General features: G+C 37.0%; 1 protein-coding gene across 4 annotated transcripts in view; it reads right to left on the bottom strand.

Moving 5' to 3' along the window:
* dtnbb (dystrobrevin, beta b) overlaps window positions 1–17596 on the bottom strand; it is a 92038-nt gene that overhangs the window by 12850 nt on the left and 61592 nt on the right. For 3 of the 4 annotated variants that reach the window (XM_061924544.1, XM_061924547.1, XM_061924545.1), the window contains exons 11-14: window positions 12818–12908; window positions 12613–12701; window positions 8574–8687; window positions 5824–5920 (exon numbers count right to left, since the gene is read on the bottom strand). In XM_061924544.1, the coding sequence (XP_061780528.1) occupies window positions 5824–5920; window positions 8574–8687; window positions 12613–12701; window positions 12818–12908 (391 nt within the window). The remainder of the gene's footprint in view (window positions 1–5823; window positions 5921–8573; window positions 8688–12612; window positions 12702–12817; window positions 12909–17596) is intronic. The other variant, XM_061924546.1, reaches the window with a different exon arrangement.

Raw genomic sequence — 17596 nt, 5'->3', positions numbered from 1 at the left:
ACACTACTTTATATTAGAAATTTATGTTTTAGTGTTTTAGGTATGTTTTAGGTATGTTTTAGGTATGTTTTAGTGCTTTCATGGCGAGTTTACTGACAGATACAAGTAAGAACTTTACACTACTTTATATTAGAAATTTATGTTTTAGTGTTTTAGGTATGTTTTAGGTATGTTTTAGGTATGTTTTAGTGCTTTCATGGCGAGTTTACTGACAGATATAAGTAAGAACTTTACACTACTTTATATTAGAAATTTATGTTTTAGTGTTTTAGGTATGTTTTAGGTATGTTTTAGGTATGTTTTAGTGCTTTCATGGTGAGTTTACTGACAGATATAAGTAAGAACTTTACACTACTTTATATTAGAAATTTATGTTTTAGTGTTTTAGGTATGTTTTAGGTATGTTTTAGGTATGTTTTAGTGCTTTCATGGCGAGTTTACTGACAGATATAAGTAAGAACTTTACACTACTTTATATTAGAAATTTATGTTTTAGTGTTTTAGGTATGTTTTAGGTATGTTTTAGGTATGTTTTAGTGCTTTCATGGCGAGTTTACTGACAGATATAAGTAAGAACTTTACACTACTTTATATTAGAAATTTATGTTTTAGTGTTTTAGGTATGTTTTAGGTATGTTTTAGTGCTTTCATGGCGAGTTTACTGACAGATATAAGTAAGAACTTTACACTACTTTATATTAGAAATTTATGTTTTAGTGTTTTAGGTATGTTTTAGGTATGTTTTAGTGCTTTCATGGCGAGTTTACTGACAGATATAAGTAAGAACTTTACACTACTTTATATTAGAAATGTATGTTTTAGTGTTTTAGCTATGTTTTAGGTATGTTTTAGTGCTTTCATGGCGAGTTTACTGACAGATATAAGTAAGAACTTTACACTACTTTATATTAGAAATTTATGTTTTAATGTTTTAGCTATGTTTTAGGTATGTTTTAGTGCTTTCATGGCGAGTTTACTGACAGATATAAGTAAGAACTTTACACTACTTTATATTAGAAATTTATGTTTTAGTGTTTTAGGTATGTTTTAGGTATGTTTTAGGTATGTTTTAGTGCTTTCATGGCGAGTTTACTGACAGATATAAGTAAGAACTTTACACTACTTTATATTAGAAATTTATGTTTTAGTGTTTTAGGTATGTTTTAGGTATGTTTTAGTGCTTTCATGGCGAGTTTACTGACAGATATAAGTAAGAACTTTACACTACTTTATATTAGAAATTTGTGTTTTAGGTATGTTTTAGTGCTTTCATGGCGAGTTTACTGACAGATATAAGTAAGAACTTTACACTACTTTATATTAGAAATTTATGTTTTAGTGTTTTAGCTATGTTTTAGGTATGTTTTAGTGCTTTCATGGCGAGTTTACTGACAGATATAAGTAAGAACTTTACACTACTTTATATTAGAAATTTATGTTTTAGTGTTTTAGGTATGTTTTAGGTATGTTTTAGTGCTTTCATGGCGAGTTTACTGACAGATATAAGTAAGAACTTTACACTACTTTATATTAGAAATTTATGTTTTAGTGTTTTAGGTATGTTTTAGGTATGTTTTAGGTATGTTTTAGTGCTTTCATGGCGAGTTTACTGACAGATATAAGTAAGAACTTTACACTACTTTATATTAGAAATTTATGTTTTAGTGTTTTAGCTATGTTTTAGGTATGTTTTAGTGCTTTCATGGCGAGTTTACTGACAGATATAAGTAAGAACTTTACACTACTTTATATTAGAAATTTATGTTTTAGTGTTTTAGGTATGTTTTAGTGCTTTCATGGCGAGTTTACTGACAGATATAAGTAAGAACTTTACACTACTTTATATTAGAAATGTATGTTTTAGTGTTTTAGGTATGTTTTAGGTATGTTTTAGTGCTTTCATGGCGAGTCTACTGACAGATATAAGTAAGAACTTTACACTACTTTATATTAGAAATTTATGTTTTAGTGTTTAGGTATGTTTTAGGTATGTTTTAGTGCTTTCATGGCGAGCTTACTGACAGATATAAGTAAGAACTTTACACTACTTTATATTAGAAATTTATGTTTTAGTGTTTTAGCTATGTTTTAGGTATGTTTTAGTGCTTTCATGGCGAGTTTACTGACAGATATAAGTAAGAACTTTACACTACTTTATATTAGAAATTTATGTTTTAGTGTTTTAGGTATGTTTTAGGTATGTTTTAGGTATGTTTTAGGTATGTTTTAGTGCTTTCATGGCGAGTTTACTGACAGATATAAGTAAGAACTTTACACTACTTTATATTAGAAATGTATGTTTTAGTGTTTTAGGTATGTTTTAGTGCTTTCATGGCGAGTTTACTGACAGATATAAGTAAAAACTTTACACTACTTTATATTAGAAATTTATGTTTTAGTGTTTTAGGTATGTTTTAGGTACGTTTTAGTGCTTTCATGGCGAGTTTACTGACAGATATAAGTAAGAACTTTACACTACTTTATATTAGAAATTTATGTTTTAGTGTTTTAGGTATGTTTTAGGTATGTTTTAGTTATGTTTTAGTGCTTTCATGGCGAGTTTACTGACAGATATAAGTAAGAACTTTACACTACTTTATATTAGAAATTTATGTTTTAGGTATGTTTTAGGTATGTTTTAGTGCTTTCATGGCGAGTTTACTGACAGATATAAGTAAAAACTTTACACTACTTTGTATTAGAAATTTATGTTTTAGTGATTTAGGTATGTTTTAGGTATGTTTTAGGTATGTTTTAGTGCTTTCATGGCGAGTTTACTGACAGATATAAGTAAGAACTTTACACTACTTTATATTAGAAATTTATGTTTTAGGTATGTTTTAGGTATGTTTTAGGTATGTTTTAGGTATGTTTTAGTGCTTTCATGGCGAGTTTACTGACAGATATAAGTAAGAACTTTACACTACTTTATATTAGAAATGTATGTTTTAGGTATGTTTTAGGTATGTTTTAGTGCTTTCATGGCGAGTTTACTGACAGATATAAGTAAAAACTTTACACTACTTTGTATTAGAAATTTATGTTTTAGTGTTTTAGGTATGTTTTAGGTATGTTTTAGGTATGTTTTAGGTATGTTTTAGTGCTTTCATGGCGAGTTTACTGACAGATATAAGTAAGAACTTTACACTACTTTATATTAGAAATTTATGTTTTAGTGTTTTAGGTATGTTTTAGGTATGTTTTAGGTATGTTTTAGGGCTTTCATGGCGAGTTTACTGACAGATATAAGTAAGAACTTTACACTACTTTATATTAGAAATTTATGTTTTAGTGTTTTAGGTATGTTTTAGGTATGTTTTAGGTATGTTTTAGTGCTTTCATGGCGAGTTTACTGACAGATATAAGTAAGAACTTTACACTACTTTATATTAGAAATTTATGTTTGAGTGTTTTAGGTATGTTTTAGGTATGTTTTAGTGCTTTCATGGCGAGTTCACTGACAGATATAAGTAAGAACTTTACACTACTTTATATTAGAAATTTATGTTTTAGTGTTTTAGGTATGTTTTAGGTATGTTTTAGTGCTTTCATGGCGAGTTTACTGACAGATATAAGTAAGAACTTTACACTACTTTATATTAGAAATTTATGTTTTAGTGTTTTAGGTATGTTTTAGGTATGTTTTAGGTATGTTTTAGTGCTTTCATGGCGAGTTTACTGACAGATATAAGTAAGAACTTTACACTACTTTATATTAGAAATTTATGTTTTAGTGTTTTAGCTATGTTTTAGGTATGTTTTAGTGCTTTCATGGCGAGTTTACTGACAGATATAAGTAAGAACTTTACACTACTTTATATTAGAAATTTATGTTTTAGTGTTTTAGGTATGTTTTAGGTATGTTTTAGTGCTTTCATGGCGAGTTTACTGACAGATATAAGTAAGAACTTTACACTACTTTATATTAGAAATTTATGTTTTAGTGTTTTAGCTATGTTTTAGGTATGTTTTAGTGCTTTCATGGCGAGTTTACTGACAGATATAAGTAAGAACTTTACACTACTTTATATTAGAAATTTATGTTTTAGTGTTTTAGGTATGTTTTAGTGCTTTCATGGCGAGTTTACTGACAGATATAAGTAAGAACTTTACACTACTTTATATTAGAAATTTATGTTTTAGTGTTTTAGGTATGTTTTAGGTATGTTTTAGGTATGTTTTAGTGCTTTCATGGCGAGTTTACTGACAGATATAAGTAAGAACTTTACACTACTTTATATTAGAAATTTATGTTTTAGTGTTTTAGGTATGTTTTAGGTATGTTTTTAGGTATGTTTTAGGTATGTTTTAGTGCTTTCATGGCGAGTTTACTGACAGATGTAAGTAAGAACTTTACACTACTTTATATTAGAAATGGCAACAGCGGAGGATGAATGTCACATAACAAGAAGATAGAGGAAAAGAAGAAGCTTATGGACTACGGTGTTGACACGGACTACAAAGGCGGACGGGCGCAAATTTTCAGGACTTATGCAGATCCCAAATACAGATCAGATCCCAAATACTCACCCGGAAACAACAACCGTGAAAAAAACGTTCGACCGGAACCCTCTAATTAATAAAGTTCCTTGGGTGAATAATGTAAAGTCACTACACCGGTATGTTTTAGTGCTTTCATGGTGAGTTTACTGACAGATATAAGTAAGAACTTTACACTACTTTATATTAGAAATTTATGTTTTAGTGTTTTAGGTATGTTTTAGGTATGTTTTAGTGCTTTCATGGCGAGTTTACTGACAGATATAAGTAAGAACTTTACACTACTTTATATTAGAAATTTATGTTTTAGTGTTTTAGGTATGTTTTAGGTATGTTTTAGTGCTTTCATGGCGAGTTCACTGACAGATATAAGTAAGAACTTTACACTACTTTATATTAGAAATGGCAACAGCGGAGGATGAATGTCCCATAACAAGAAGATAGAGGAAAAAAAGAAGCTTATCGACTACGGTGTCGACACGGACTACAAAGGCGGACGGGCGCAAATTTTCAGGACTTATGCAGATCCCAAATACAGATCAGATCCCAAATAATCATCCGGAAACAACAACCGTGAAAAAAACGTTCGACCGGAACCCTCTAATAACTAAAGTTCCTTGGGTGAATAATGTAAAGTCACTACACCGGTATGTTTTAGCGCTTTCATGGCGAGTTTACTGACAGATATAAGTAAGAACTTTACACTACTTTATATTTGAAATGGCAACAGCGGAGGATGAATGTCCCATAACAAGAAGATAGAGAAAAAGAAGAAGCTTATCGACACAGACACAAATTTTCAGGACTTATGCAGATCCCAAATATCGGATCAGCAGGTACCGGAAGGTAAGAAAAGTTGCTTTTGCATAATATTGCGAAACAAAACGCCACATAATATGTCTTACCTTATACACACACCATAATAATACTCCTATGTTGAAGCACAGTACAATCCATCAAGCGGTGTGGCTTCATAGCTTACCAAAGTCCTACTAAAACATTTTCATAGATTTTTAAAGGCCGTGTGTAAGGTTCTATATTTTCAATGGAACATATAAAATGTTGGTGTTGTTCACTTGAGTCATTTTGCCATCATATTGCAGTCTACACGTATCTCTTATGTCTGACTGCCATCTCCTGGCCACACTTGTCATTGCGCCGCGTACCGAATGAATTAGCTTCGAGGTCGGTAAGCACAACCAGAGTTATTCCGTACATTGGGCGCACCGGGTTATAAGGCGCACTGTTGAGTTTTGAGAACATTAAAAGGCTTTTAAGTGCGCCTTATAGTCCGAAAAATAACGGTATTTTAAATATTGGTACCTTCAGCAGCCTCATGAGTCCTTCCAACTGCACCATCAGCTCCCGCCGGCTCTCCTGCAAGGCCGACATGCGACGCTCCAGCTCGTCTTTTCTGTGTCTGAACCACACACACACACACACACACACAAACACACACACACACACACACACACACACACACACACACACATTCTTGTATTTGTTACCTTCCCGAGACCTGAGAACAAAGCTTCCCTCTTTAGGACCAGCCTTTCTAGATATATAAAGAAGTGTATTTACAACATTAATAATATATACATACTATGCAAATATAAAAAGGCTTGTTGTGAAAAATGAGTTGGAATTTCACAAGAAAAAGGTCACAATTTCACAAGAAAAACTTAGAATGTTGGCAGTGTTATAATAAAAGTCATAAAATTACTCAGCGCAAGTCGACATTTTCCAAGAAAAACTGAACATTTGTGCAAAATGATGATAAAAGTTGGAATTTTACTCGATAACAGTCGCAATTTTACAAGAAAAGCTTAAAATTTGGGCAATTTTTTTTGATTGATTGATTGAAACTTTTATTAGTAGGTTGCACAGTACAGTACATATTCCGTACAATTGACCACTAAATGGTAACACCCGAATAAGTTTTTCAACTTGTTTAAGTCGGGGTCCACGTTAATCAATTCATGGTAACATTTTATGAAAAGAGTCGTAATTTTACTCGACAAAAGTCACAATTTTGTAAGAAAACTTTTAAAATGTTGGCAATATAACAATAATCGGAATTTTACTTTGAAAAGTCATAATTTTACTTAAAAAATGTCACTATTTTACAAGAACAACAACAAAAATTGGCAATATTGTGATAAAAGTCAGAATTGTATATGACAAATGTCACCATTTTTTAAGTTAAAGTACCGATGATTGTCACACACACACGAGGTGTGGCGAAATTATTCTCTGCATTTGACCCTTGATCACCCCCTGGGAGGTGAGGAGAGCAGTGAGCGGCAGTGGTGGCCACGCCCGGGAATAATTTTTTTGGGTGATTTAACCCCCAATTCCAACCCTTGATTACTGAGTGCCAAGCAGGGAGGTAATGGCTCCCATTTTTATAGTCTTTGGTATGACTCGGCCGGGGTTTGAACTCACAACTTTTGCATTAAAAAGTAATAATTTTACGAGAAAATATTGCAATATTACAGAAGCAGGAAGAATATGAGAAATTTTTCCCAATTTTATAAGAAAAAAGACTGCTTTTAGTGAATTTTTTGTTGTTGAATTTTTTGGTTTGTAATTGGTTTTTAATCTCCATTATTTACTTCAAGTTATGTTCCTATATACATATGTATTATTTTTTTTTTTTTGATACATTTTGGCCAAATTGGGGAGCACTTCAAATTGTTCCACACACTTGTTATTTCATATGTTGACCGGAGGGGGAGCACTTCAAGTTCTTACACACACTTGTTATTTCATATGTTGACCAGAGGGGGAGCACTTCAAGTTCTTACACACACTTGTTATTTCATATGTTGACCAGAGGGGGAGCACTTCAAATTTTTTCTACACACTTGTTATTTTATATGTTGACCAGAGGAGGAGCACTTCAATTTTTTTCCACACACTTGTTATTTCATGTGTTGACCAGAGGGGGAGCACTTCAAGTTCTTACACACACTTGTTATTTCATATGTTGACCAGAGGGGGACCACTTGAAATTCTTACACACACTTGTTATTTCATATGTTGACCAGAGGGGGAGCACTTCAAATTTTTTCCACACACTTGTTATTTCATACGTTGACCAGAGGGGGAGCACTTGAAATTCTTACACACACTTGTTATTTCATATGTTGACCAGAGGGGGAGCACTTCAAGTTCTTACACACACTTGTTATTTCATATGTTGACCAGAGGGTGAGCACTTCAAATTTTTTCCACACACTTGTTATTTCATATGTTGACCAGAGGGTGACCACTTCAAATTTTTTCCACACACTTGTTATTTCATATGTTGACCAGAGGGGGAGCACTTCAAATTTTTTCCACACACTTGTTATTTCATATGTTGACCAGAGGGGGACCACTTGAAATTCTTACACACACTTGTTATTTCATATGTTGACCAGAGGGGGAGCACTTCAAGTTCTTACACACACTTGTTATTTCATATGTTGACCAGAGGGGGACCACTTGAAATTCTTACACACACTTGTTATTTCATATGTTGACCAGAGGGGGAGCACTTCAAGTTCTTACACACACTTGTTATTTCATATGTTGACCAGAGGGGGAGCACTTCAAATTTTTTCCACACACTCGTTATTTTATATGTTGACCAGAGGGGGAGCACTTCAAATTTTTTCCACACACTTGTTATTTCATATGTTGACCAGAGGGTGAGCACTTCAAATTTTCTCCACACACTTGTTATTTTATATGTTGACCAGAGGGGGAGCACTTTTAAAAGCGACACACAGTCAAAGTGAAAAATCCGTTCTTTTTGGGACCACCCTCATTTTGATAGATGTCACCACCAGGGGGTGCAAATGAGACATTCTCTATTAGATGCAATGTTATTGGGACCATGATTTATGTCCTCACTTGTTCACACCTCCTCATATGGAAGATACTTTTCCTTGTCGATGTCTCAAGTAAGGGTAGAAATACGAGCACACTTAAAAGGGTTCCACTGCATGAAAACGCCAATCTTCCAATAGCAGAGTGCTGGAACAAGAAGTCATAATAAAATAAATAAAAATAAATAAAGTGGCTACCTCAGCAGCCGCAGCTCGGTGAGCAGCGTGGGGTTCTGCTGGGCCTTCTCCGGCGTGGGCTGGGAGGCCTGCTCGTGCTCCAGGCGCAGCCTCTGGATCTCCTGCAGGATCTCCCTGGGGAACAATCAGCAAAGACATCACTTTTTCATGAAAAAGGCTGAAAATAAGCTTGTTTTAAAGAAGCAGCTGCTCTCCTTTCTGGGCGAGGTTCTTCAACATTATACATAGCTAGCTAACTTGATTACAGATGTCCGATAATGGCTTTTTTGCCGATATTGTCCAACTCTTAATTACCGATACCGATATCAAGCGATACCGATATATACAGTGGTGGAATTAACACATTATTATGCCTAATTTTGTTGTGATGCATTAAACTTGGGGTGCTCATTACGTCGATCGCGATCTACCGATCGATCGTGGAGGGTGTGGTGTGTCAGTCGATCACCAGCCAGGCATTAAAAAAATAGTCCTAAAAATGAGCGATCATAAATCTTCACTATGACGTCACTTTCGTCACTTGATTGACATTCACGGCACCCGAGGGTCTTCTGAGATGACGCTGGCTGCTGCCAGCTCATTAAAATTACCGACTGGAAGGCGAGAAACACTTTATTTCAACAGACTCTGGCGCCGTACCTGTCGTCAAAACTCCGACTGCACAGTTGCACAATAAAAGCTCTGCTTCATCCTGCCTGCGCTACCAAAATAAGAGTCTCAGAAAGCTGGCGTGCACAAGCTAGCAAGCTACGGAGTTTTTTTTGCCGTCAATGTATTTCTTGTAAAGTGTATACAAAGGAGTACGGAAGCTGGACAAATAAGATGCCAAAAACCAACCACTTTCATGTGGTATTAGACAGAAAGGAGGACTTTTTTTCTCCTCCATTCGAAAATGCGGACGTTATCAGCACCACTGTCTGATTCCTATCAATGCAAGTCATCACAATCAGGTAATACACCAACTTATATTCTTGTCTTCATGAAAGAAAGGAATCTATATGTGTTAAACATGCTTGTATTATCTTTAAACACCTTTAACTTGTTAACAATATTAACTATTTGTGTTAAACATGCTTGTATTATTTTTAACCACCTTTAACTTGTTAACAATATTAACTATATGTGTTAAATATGCTTGTATTATCTTTAACCACCTATAAGTTGTTATCAATATTAACTATATGTGTTAAACATTATTGTATTATCATTAAACCCCTTTAATTTATTAACAATATTAACTATATGTGTTAAACATGCTTGCATTATCTTTAAACACCTTTAACTTATTAACAATATTAACTATATGTGTTAAACATGCTTGTATTATCTTTAAACACCTTTAACTTGTTAACAATATTAACTATATGTGTTAAACATGCTTGTATTATTTTAACCACCTTTAACTTGTTAACAATATTAACTATATGTGTTAAACATGCTTGTATTATTTTTAACCACCTTTAACTTGTTAACAATATTAACTATATGTATTAAACATGCTTGTATCATCATTAAACACCTTTAATGTATTAACAATATTAACTATATGTGTTAAACATGCTTGCATTATCATTAAACACCTTTAACTTGTTAACAAAAACATATATTTCATAAATAAGTAAATATAAATGATATATATGAATGAGGTAGATCCCCACGACTTGATCAAATGAAAAGTAGCTCGCCTGCAGAAAAAGTGTGAGCACCCCCTGCATTAAACAAGGTTTTCCAAAATAAATCAACTCAAATTATGGAAAAAATGCCAACATGGCACTGCCATATTTATTATTGAAGTCACAAAGTGCTTTATTTTTTTTTAACATGCCTCAAAACAGCAGCTTGGAATTTGGGACATGCTCTCCCTGAGATAATCCTGATACCCACTACAACTATGGGAAATACTATACTTTGACTTTCACAAAGTGCATTATTTGTATTTATTTCTAAACATGCCTCAAAAACAATGAAGGCACACAGCTTCAGTCCAGAGTATACTAGAGTAATAAAGTAAACAATAACATAGTCCTCCTTTAGTGCAAGACTGCCTGGCATACTGTCCATCCATCCATACATCTTCTTCCGCTTATCCGAGGTCGGGTCGCGGGGGCAGCAGCCTAAGCAGGGAAGCCCAGACTTCCCTCTCCCCAGCCACTTCGTCCAGCTCTTCCTGTGGGACCCCGAGGCGTTCCCAGGCCATCCGGGAGACATAGTCTTCCCAACGTGTCCTGGGTCTTCCCCGCGGCCTCCTACCGGTCGGACGTGCCCTAAACACCTCCCGAGGGAGGCGTTCGGGTGGCATCCTGACCTGATGACCGAACCACCTCATCTGACTCCTCTCGATGTGGAGGAGCAGCGGCTTTACTTTGAGCTCCCCCCGGATGGCAGAGCTTCTCACCCTATCTCTAAGGGAGAGACCCTCCACCCGGCGGAGGAAACTCATTTGGGCCGCTTGTACCCGTGATGTTGTCCTTTCGGTCATAACCCAAAGCTCATGACCATAGGTGAGGATGGGAACGTAGATCGACCGGTAAATTGAGAGCTTTGCCTTCCGGCTCAGCTCCTTCTTCCCCACAACGGATCGATACAGCGTCCGCATTACTGAAGACGCCGCACCGATCCGCCTGTCGATCTCACCATCCACTCTTCCCTCACTCGTGAACAAGACTCCGAGGTACTTGAACTCCTCCACTTGGGGCAAGATCTCCTCCCCAACCCGGGAGATGGCACTCCACCCTTTTCCGGGCGAGAACCATGGACTCGGACTTGGAGGTGCTGATTCTCATCCCAGTCGCTTCACACTCGGCTGCGAACCGATCCAGTGAGAGCTGAAGATCCTGGCCAGATGAAGCCATCATACTGTATAACAGGGAATTATAAACCGGGCTCAATCTGACCCGCTCTAACGTATTTGTATGAGTAACACAAATGTTCTGCAAGCTGGTGGTGAGTGCTTGGAGTTGCCTCGCAGTCACGTTGAGACAGGGCACCTCCGTTCACTGCAAGCTGCCAAGTGTGCGCCATGCAGGGCAGACTCCATTGGAGCTTTTGCCATACTGCGTGCGTTGTCCCTGACCATAACGTGAGCTTTCGCCCCGAGGTGGTTTTTGTTGTATTTTTGTTTTTTCCCGGCGGAGTCTTTTAGCGACAACTGTGTAGTACTACTTTTTTCGGTGTTTGCTTTTCATCCGTCTTCCGCTTGTATTCATCATGTATCTCCTTATGATTCTTGAAGAGGTGGCAGATCAAATTGGTTCCTCCTCGCAAAACCAACTTTTTGCAGTCATTGCAAATTGCCAGTTTTTTTTATCCGTCAGAGACACTTTAAAATAATCCCAAACCATAGACATGGTGTCGTTAGTCAGTCACCGAGCGAGCTCGCTTGTTAGCCACGGCTACAGCACCGGCAACGACACACTCTTGTTGTTATGCTCCGCTTGCGGCGGTTTGATGAGGTCATCAAGCGTCGCCAGTAAACCTCTCATGCTGCAGTTGTCAACTCCTGTGTTGTGTGTGGGAGAGGGGAGGGGCTACTGACTGGGAGACGCTCCTGTTCTGTACTTATCCCTACGTCCGGCGTTATAAAAAGTCATTAATTTCACTTTTTGAAACCGATATTTTCCGATATTACATTTTAAAGCATTTAAATATTATCGGACATCTCTAAACGTGATGAAGCAGTCGGAGTGGAGCCTTACGAGTCTGCACCGTACCGAAGCGGAGGACGTTCCCATAATGTTTAAACGACGGACATGTATCCATGAAAATATGGAGAAGCTGCTGGAAGGAGATAGCATTTATTGTACAATATTATTACATTCCTACATGCAACTACTACGTTGTATTGTATTGTACACAATATTACTAAGCAGCAACATTTAAAAGGAATGTTATATGTTAAAATTGTGATGTTTTTGAGGCCAAGCTACGATTAAAATGATTTTAATTCATTTCAGAATGCGAATTTTTCAAAGTACGAGCTGCGTCACGTAACCCGTCAAACTACCGCTGTTATCTTTGATTAAAAAGCGATGAATCTGACCTGTTTTTGTTCTCCAGCTCTGCAATCAGCTGCCTCTGCTGCTTGTTGGCATCAAAGTTGAAGCCCAAGTCGGAGGGAGGACATTGTTGCTGCGTGGCAAAGAAGAAAATCAAACAACATTCAAACTAGAGTCAGACTGGCTTTGACCAAAACAAAAATCTCATTCATCACAAAAAAAGGACGACGAAGCTCATCAGGAACTCACCGTAGAGTTCCCCGCCTCGGCCGCCAGGCGTGCGGCGTAGCGGGCGATCAGGCGATGCTCCTCGTCCAGCCGGCTGGGACTCTCCAGGACGCTGCAGAGTTACAGACACACTTTGTCATCACGTGAAGGCATCAAGACATGACGCGGGATGCTGATGGTCGCATGAACAGGAGATTTATGGACGCATCTCACTGGAGAGGGAGAGAGAACGTGTGAGCAAGGGAGGGAGAGAGAGAGAGGGAGAGAGGAAGGGAGTGTGAGAGGAGGAGCAAAAGAGAGAGAGAGAGAGAGAGAGAGAGAGAGACAGATATGCAGAGAGAGAGGGAGAGAGAGAGAGACAGTTAGAGAGAAGGAGAGAGAGAGAAAGAGAGCACAAGAAAGAGCAAGAGCAAAAGAGAGAGAGAGAGACAGAAAGAGAGAGAGGTACAGAGAAAGAGAGAGAGGTACAGAGAAAGAGAGCAAAAGAGAGAGGGAGAGGTACAGAGAAAGAGAGAGGGAGAGAGTGTGAGAGAGAGAGAAAGAGAGTGTGAGAGGAGGAGCAAAAGAGAGGGAGAGAGTGTGCACGAGGGAGTTGGAGAGAGAGAGAAAGAGATGCAGAGAGAGAGGGAGAGAGAGAGAGACAGCTAGAGAGAAGGAGAGAGAGAAAAAGAGAGCACAAGAAAGAGCAAGAGCAAGAGAGAGAGAAAGAGACAGAGAGAGAGAGGTACAGAGAAAGAGCGAAAGAGAGAGAGGTACAGAGAAAAAGAGAGGGGGAGAGAGAGAGAGGTACGGAGAAAGAGAGAGGGGGAGAGGGAGAGAGGTACAGAGAAAGAGAGAGAGAGAGAGGTACAGAGAAAGAGAGAGAGAAAGAGAGAGAGAGAGAGAGGTACAGAGAGAGAGAGGGAGAGAGAGAGAGAGAGAGGTACAGAGAAAGAGAGAGAGAAAGAGAGGGACAGAAAAAGAGAGAGAGAGAAAGAGAGAGAGAGAGGGAGGGAGGGAGAGAGAGAGAGAGAGAGGGGTACAGAGAAAGAGAGGGAGAAAGGTACGGAGAAAGAGAGAGGGGGAGAGAGAGAGGGAGAGAGAGGTACAGAGAAAGAGAGGGAGAGAGATAGAGAAAGAGAGAGAGGTACAGAGAAAGAGAAAGACAGAGAGAAAGAGAGAGGGAGAGAGAGCGAAAGAGAAAGAGAGAGGGAGAGAGAGAGGTACAGAGAAAGAGAAAGACAGAGAGAAAGAGAGAGGAAGAGAGAGCGAAAGAGAGAGAGAGGGGTACAGAGAAAGAGAGAGAGAGAGAGAGAGAGAGGTACAGAGAAAGAAAGAGAGAAAGAGAAAGAGGGGTACAGAGAAAGAGAGGGAGAAACAGTGAGACAGCTAGAGATAAAAAGAGAGATAAAGAAAAAGAGGGAGACAGGAGGAGAGAGAGAGCAAAAAAGACAAAAAGAGTAAGAGCAAAAGAGAGAGAGACAGAGAAAGAGAGAGAGAGAGAGAGAGAGAGAGAGAGAGAGAGAAAGAGCGAGACAGCTAGAGATAAGGAGAGAGAAAAAGAAAAAGAGGGAGACAGGAGGGGAGAGAGAGCAAAAAAGACAAAAAGAGTAAGAGCAAAAGAGAGAGAGACAGAGAAAGAGAGAGAGAGAGAGAGAGAGAGAGAGAGAGAGAGAGAGAGAGAGAGAGAGAGAGAGAGAAAGAGCGAGACAGCTAGAGATAAGGAGAGAGAAAAAGAAAAAGAGGGAGACAGGAGGAGAGAGAGAGCAAGAAAGAGCAAGAGCAAAAGAGAGAGACAGAAAGAGAGAGGGTGAGAGAGAGAGAGAGAGAGAGAGGGAGGGTGAGAGAAAGAAAGATAGAAAGAGTGAGACAGAGAAAGAAAGAGGGAAAGAGAGAGAGAGAAAAAGTAAAAGAGACAGCGAGAGCGAGAGAAAAAAACAGTGAGATAGAAAGAGAGTGAGATGCTAAACTTTTATTTAGTTTTTAGTTTGTAATTGTTTTAAATCTTCATTATTTACTTCAAGTTATTACAGTATATATATATAATTATATATATATATATATATATATATATATATATATATATATATATATATATATATATATATATATATATATATATATATATATGATATTAATTTTGGCCAAAGGGGGCGCATTTCAATGTCTTACACACACTTGTTATTTCATATGCTGACCAGAGGGGGAGCACTTTTAAAAGCGACACGCAGTCAATGTGAAACATCCCTCTTCATTTTCATAGATGTCACCACCAACTTGGTCACACCTCCTCATATGGAAGCTACTTTGCCTTCTTCGTGTCTCAAGAAGGCTAGAAACACACACACACACATACTGTGTGTGTATATATATATATATATATATATATATATATATCTTCTTCCGCTACTACATTGCTGCTGTCGCCACGGTAACTCCACAGTCACATGACCTGATGACGTCATAGATTCTCTCTCTCCAGTCTATGAATCTCCTCGTCTGACCCCGCCCCTCACCCTCAGTCCATAAATACAGCATGTTATATACGCTCTTAATACATACATATATATAGCTCTTTTTTTACTTTTATGATCAGACCCTTTTTGGATCCCTGAGACCTCTTAGTGTCATTTAAAAAATAACTACACTGTCAATGCTCCAAAATAATAATGAATCAAATCAATATTATCAATTCAAGGCTCCAATGACTTCACATCAAATATGGCATATTTTGTGGTTTTTTTATACATAAAAACAGGGATTTTTTTTTTTACCAAAAAAAAACAACCATGGCGTGGCCCTCAGTGGAAGTCATTGACACTGAATATAATGATTGGAGGAATGTTGTATATTGTTGCACACGCAGCACAAGTTGCCGTGTGATGTTGTTGTCATCTTTATTCTCTGCTATTTTGGTGATTTCAAAGCCTGCAGCCTTCCTCGGCTGTCAAGTGCCAGCAAAAACGCTTGAAAACGCCATCAGAACAGCGAGGAGAAGACAACTGGGAGAAGAGCGTCTGTTCAATCTGGGACACACACTCACACACACACACACACACACACACACACACACACACACACACACACACACACACACACACACACACACACACACACACACACACACACACATTTTTGTATTTCTTACCTTATTGAGACCTGAGAAAAATGCCTCCCCCTTTAGGACCAGCCTTTCTAGATATATAAAGATGTGTATTTACAACATTAATAATATATACATACTATGCAAATATAAAAAAGTTTGTTGTGAAAAATTAATTGGAATTTCACAAGAAAAAGGTCACAATTTCACAAGAAAAACTTAGAATGTTGGCAGTATTTTAATAAAAGTCATCATTTTACTCAACGCAAGTCAAAATTTTGCAAGAAAAAGTGAACATTTGTGCAATATTACGATAAAAGTTGGAATTTTACTCGATAACAGTTGCAATTTTACAAGAAAAGCTTAACATTTTGGCAATTTTATGCAAAGAGTCGTAATTTTACTGGACAAAAGTCCCAATTTTATAAGAAAACTTTAACATTTTGGCAATATTATAAAAATAATCGTAAATTTTACTTGGCAAAATGACGACAAAAGTCATAATTTTACTCAAAAATGTTTACTTTTGTATGCACATTAAATCAACAAAAAATCCTGACTTTGGAGCAATGTTCACGGACTCTATTAGATGCAATTTTATTGGACCATGATTTATGTCCTCACTTGTTCACACCTCCTCATATGGAAGATACTTTTCCTTGTTGATGTCTCAAGAAGGGTAGAAATACAAGAACACACACACACACACACACACACACACACACACACACACACACGCACACACACACACACACACATTCTTGTATATTGTACCTTCTTGAGACCTGAGAAAAATGCCTCCCTCTTTAGGACCAGCCTTTCTAGATATATAAAGATGTGTATTTACAACATTAATAATATATACATACTATGCAAATATAAAAAAAGCTTCTTGTGAAAAATGAGTTGGAATTTCACAAGAAAAAGGTCACAATTTCACAAGAAAAACGTATCATTTTGGCAGTATTATAATAAAAGTCGTCATTTTACTCAACGCAAGTCAACATTTGACAAGAAAAACTGAACATTTGTGCAATATTACGATAAAAGTTGGAATTTTACTCGATAACAGTTGCAATTTTACAAGAAAAGCTTAACATTTTGGCAATTTTATGCAAAGAGTCGTAATTTTACTGGACAAAAGTCCCAATTTTATAAGAAAACTTTAACATTTTGGCAATATTATAATAATAATCGTAAATTTTACTTGGTAAAATGACAACAAAAGTCATAATTTTACTCCAAAATGTTTACTTTTGTATGCACATTAAATCAACAAAAAATCCTGACTTTGGAGCAATGTTCACGGACTCTAGTATTTGGCTCTCTATAAGATGCAATGTTATTGGGACCATGATTTATGTCCTCACTTGTTCACACCTCCTCATATGGAAGCTACTTTTCCTTGTTGATGTCTCGAGAAGGATAGAAATACAAGAACACACACACACACACACACACACGCACACACACACATTCTTGTATATTGGACCTTCTTGAGAGCTGAGAAAAATGCCTTCCTCTTTAGGACCAGCCTTTCTAGATATATAAAGAAGTGTATTTACAACATTAATAATATATACATACTATGCAAATATAAAAAAAAGCTTCTTGTGAAAAATGAGTTGGAATTTCACAAGAAAAAGGTCACAATTTCACAAGAAAAACGTATCATTTTGGCAGTATTATAATAAAAGTCGTCATTTTACTCAACGCAA

This window comes from Nerophis lumbriciformis, linkage group LG29, assembly GCF_033978685.3.
Source record: "Nerophis lumbriciformis linkage group LG29, RoL_Nlum_v2.1, whole genome shotgun sequence".
NCBI classification, from domain to species: domain Eukaryota; kingdom Metazoa; phylum Chordata; class Actinopteri; order Syngnathiformes; family Syngnathidae; genus Nerophis; species Nerophis lumbriciformis.
This window is presented reverse-complemented; position numbering and strand designations above follow the sequence as displayed.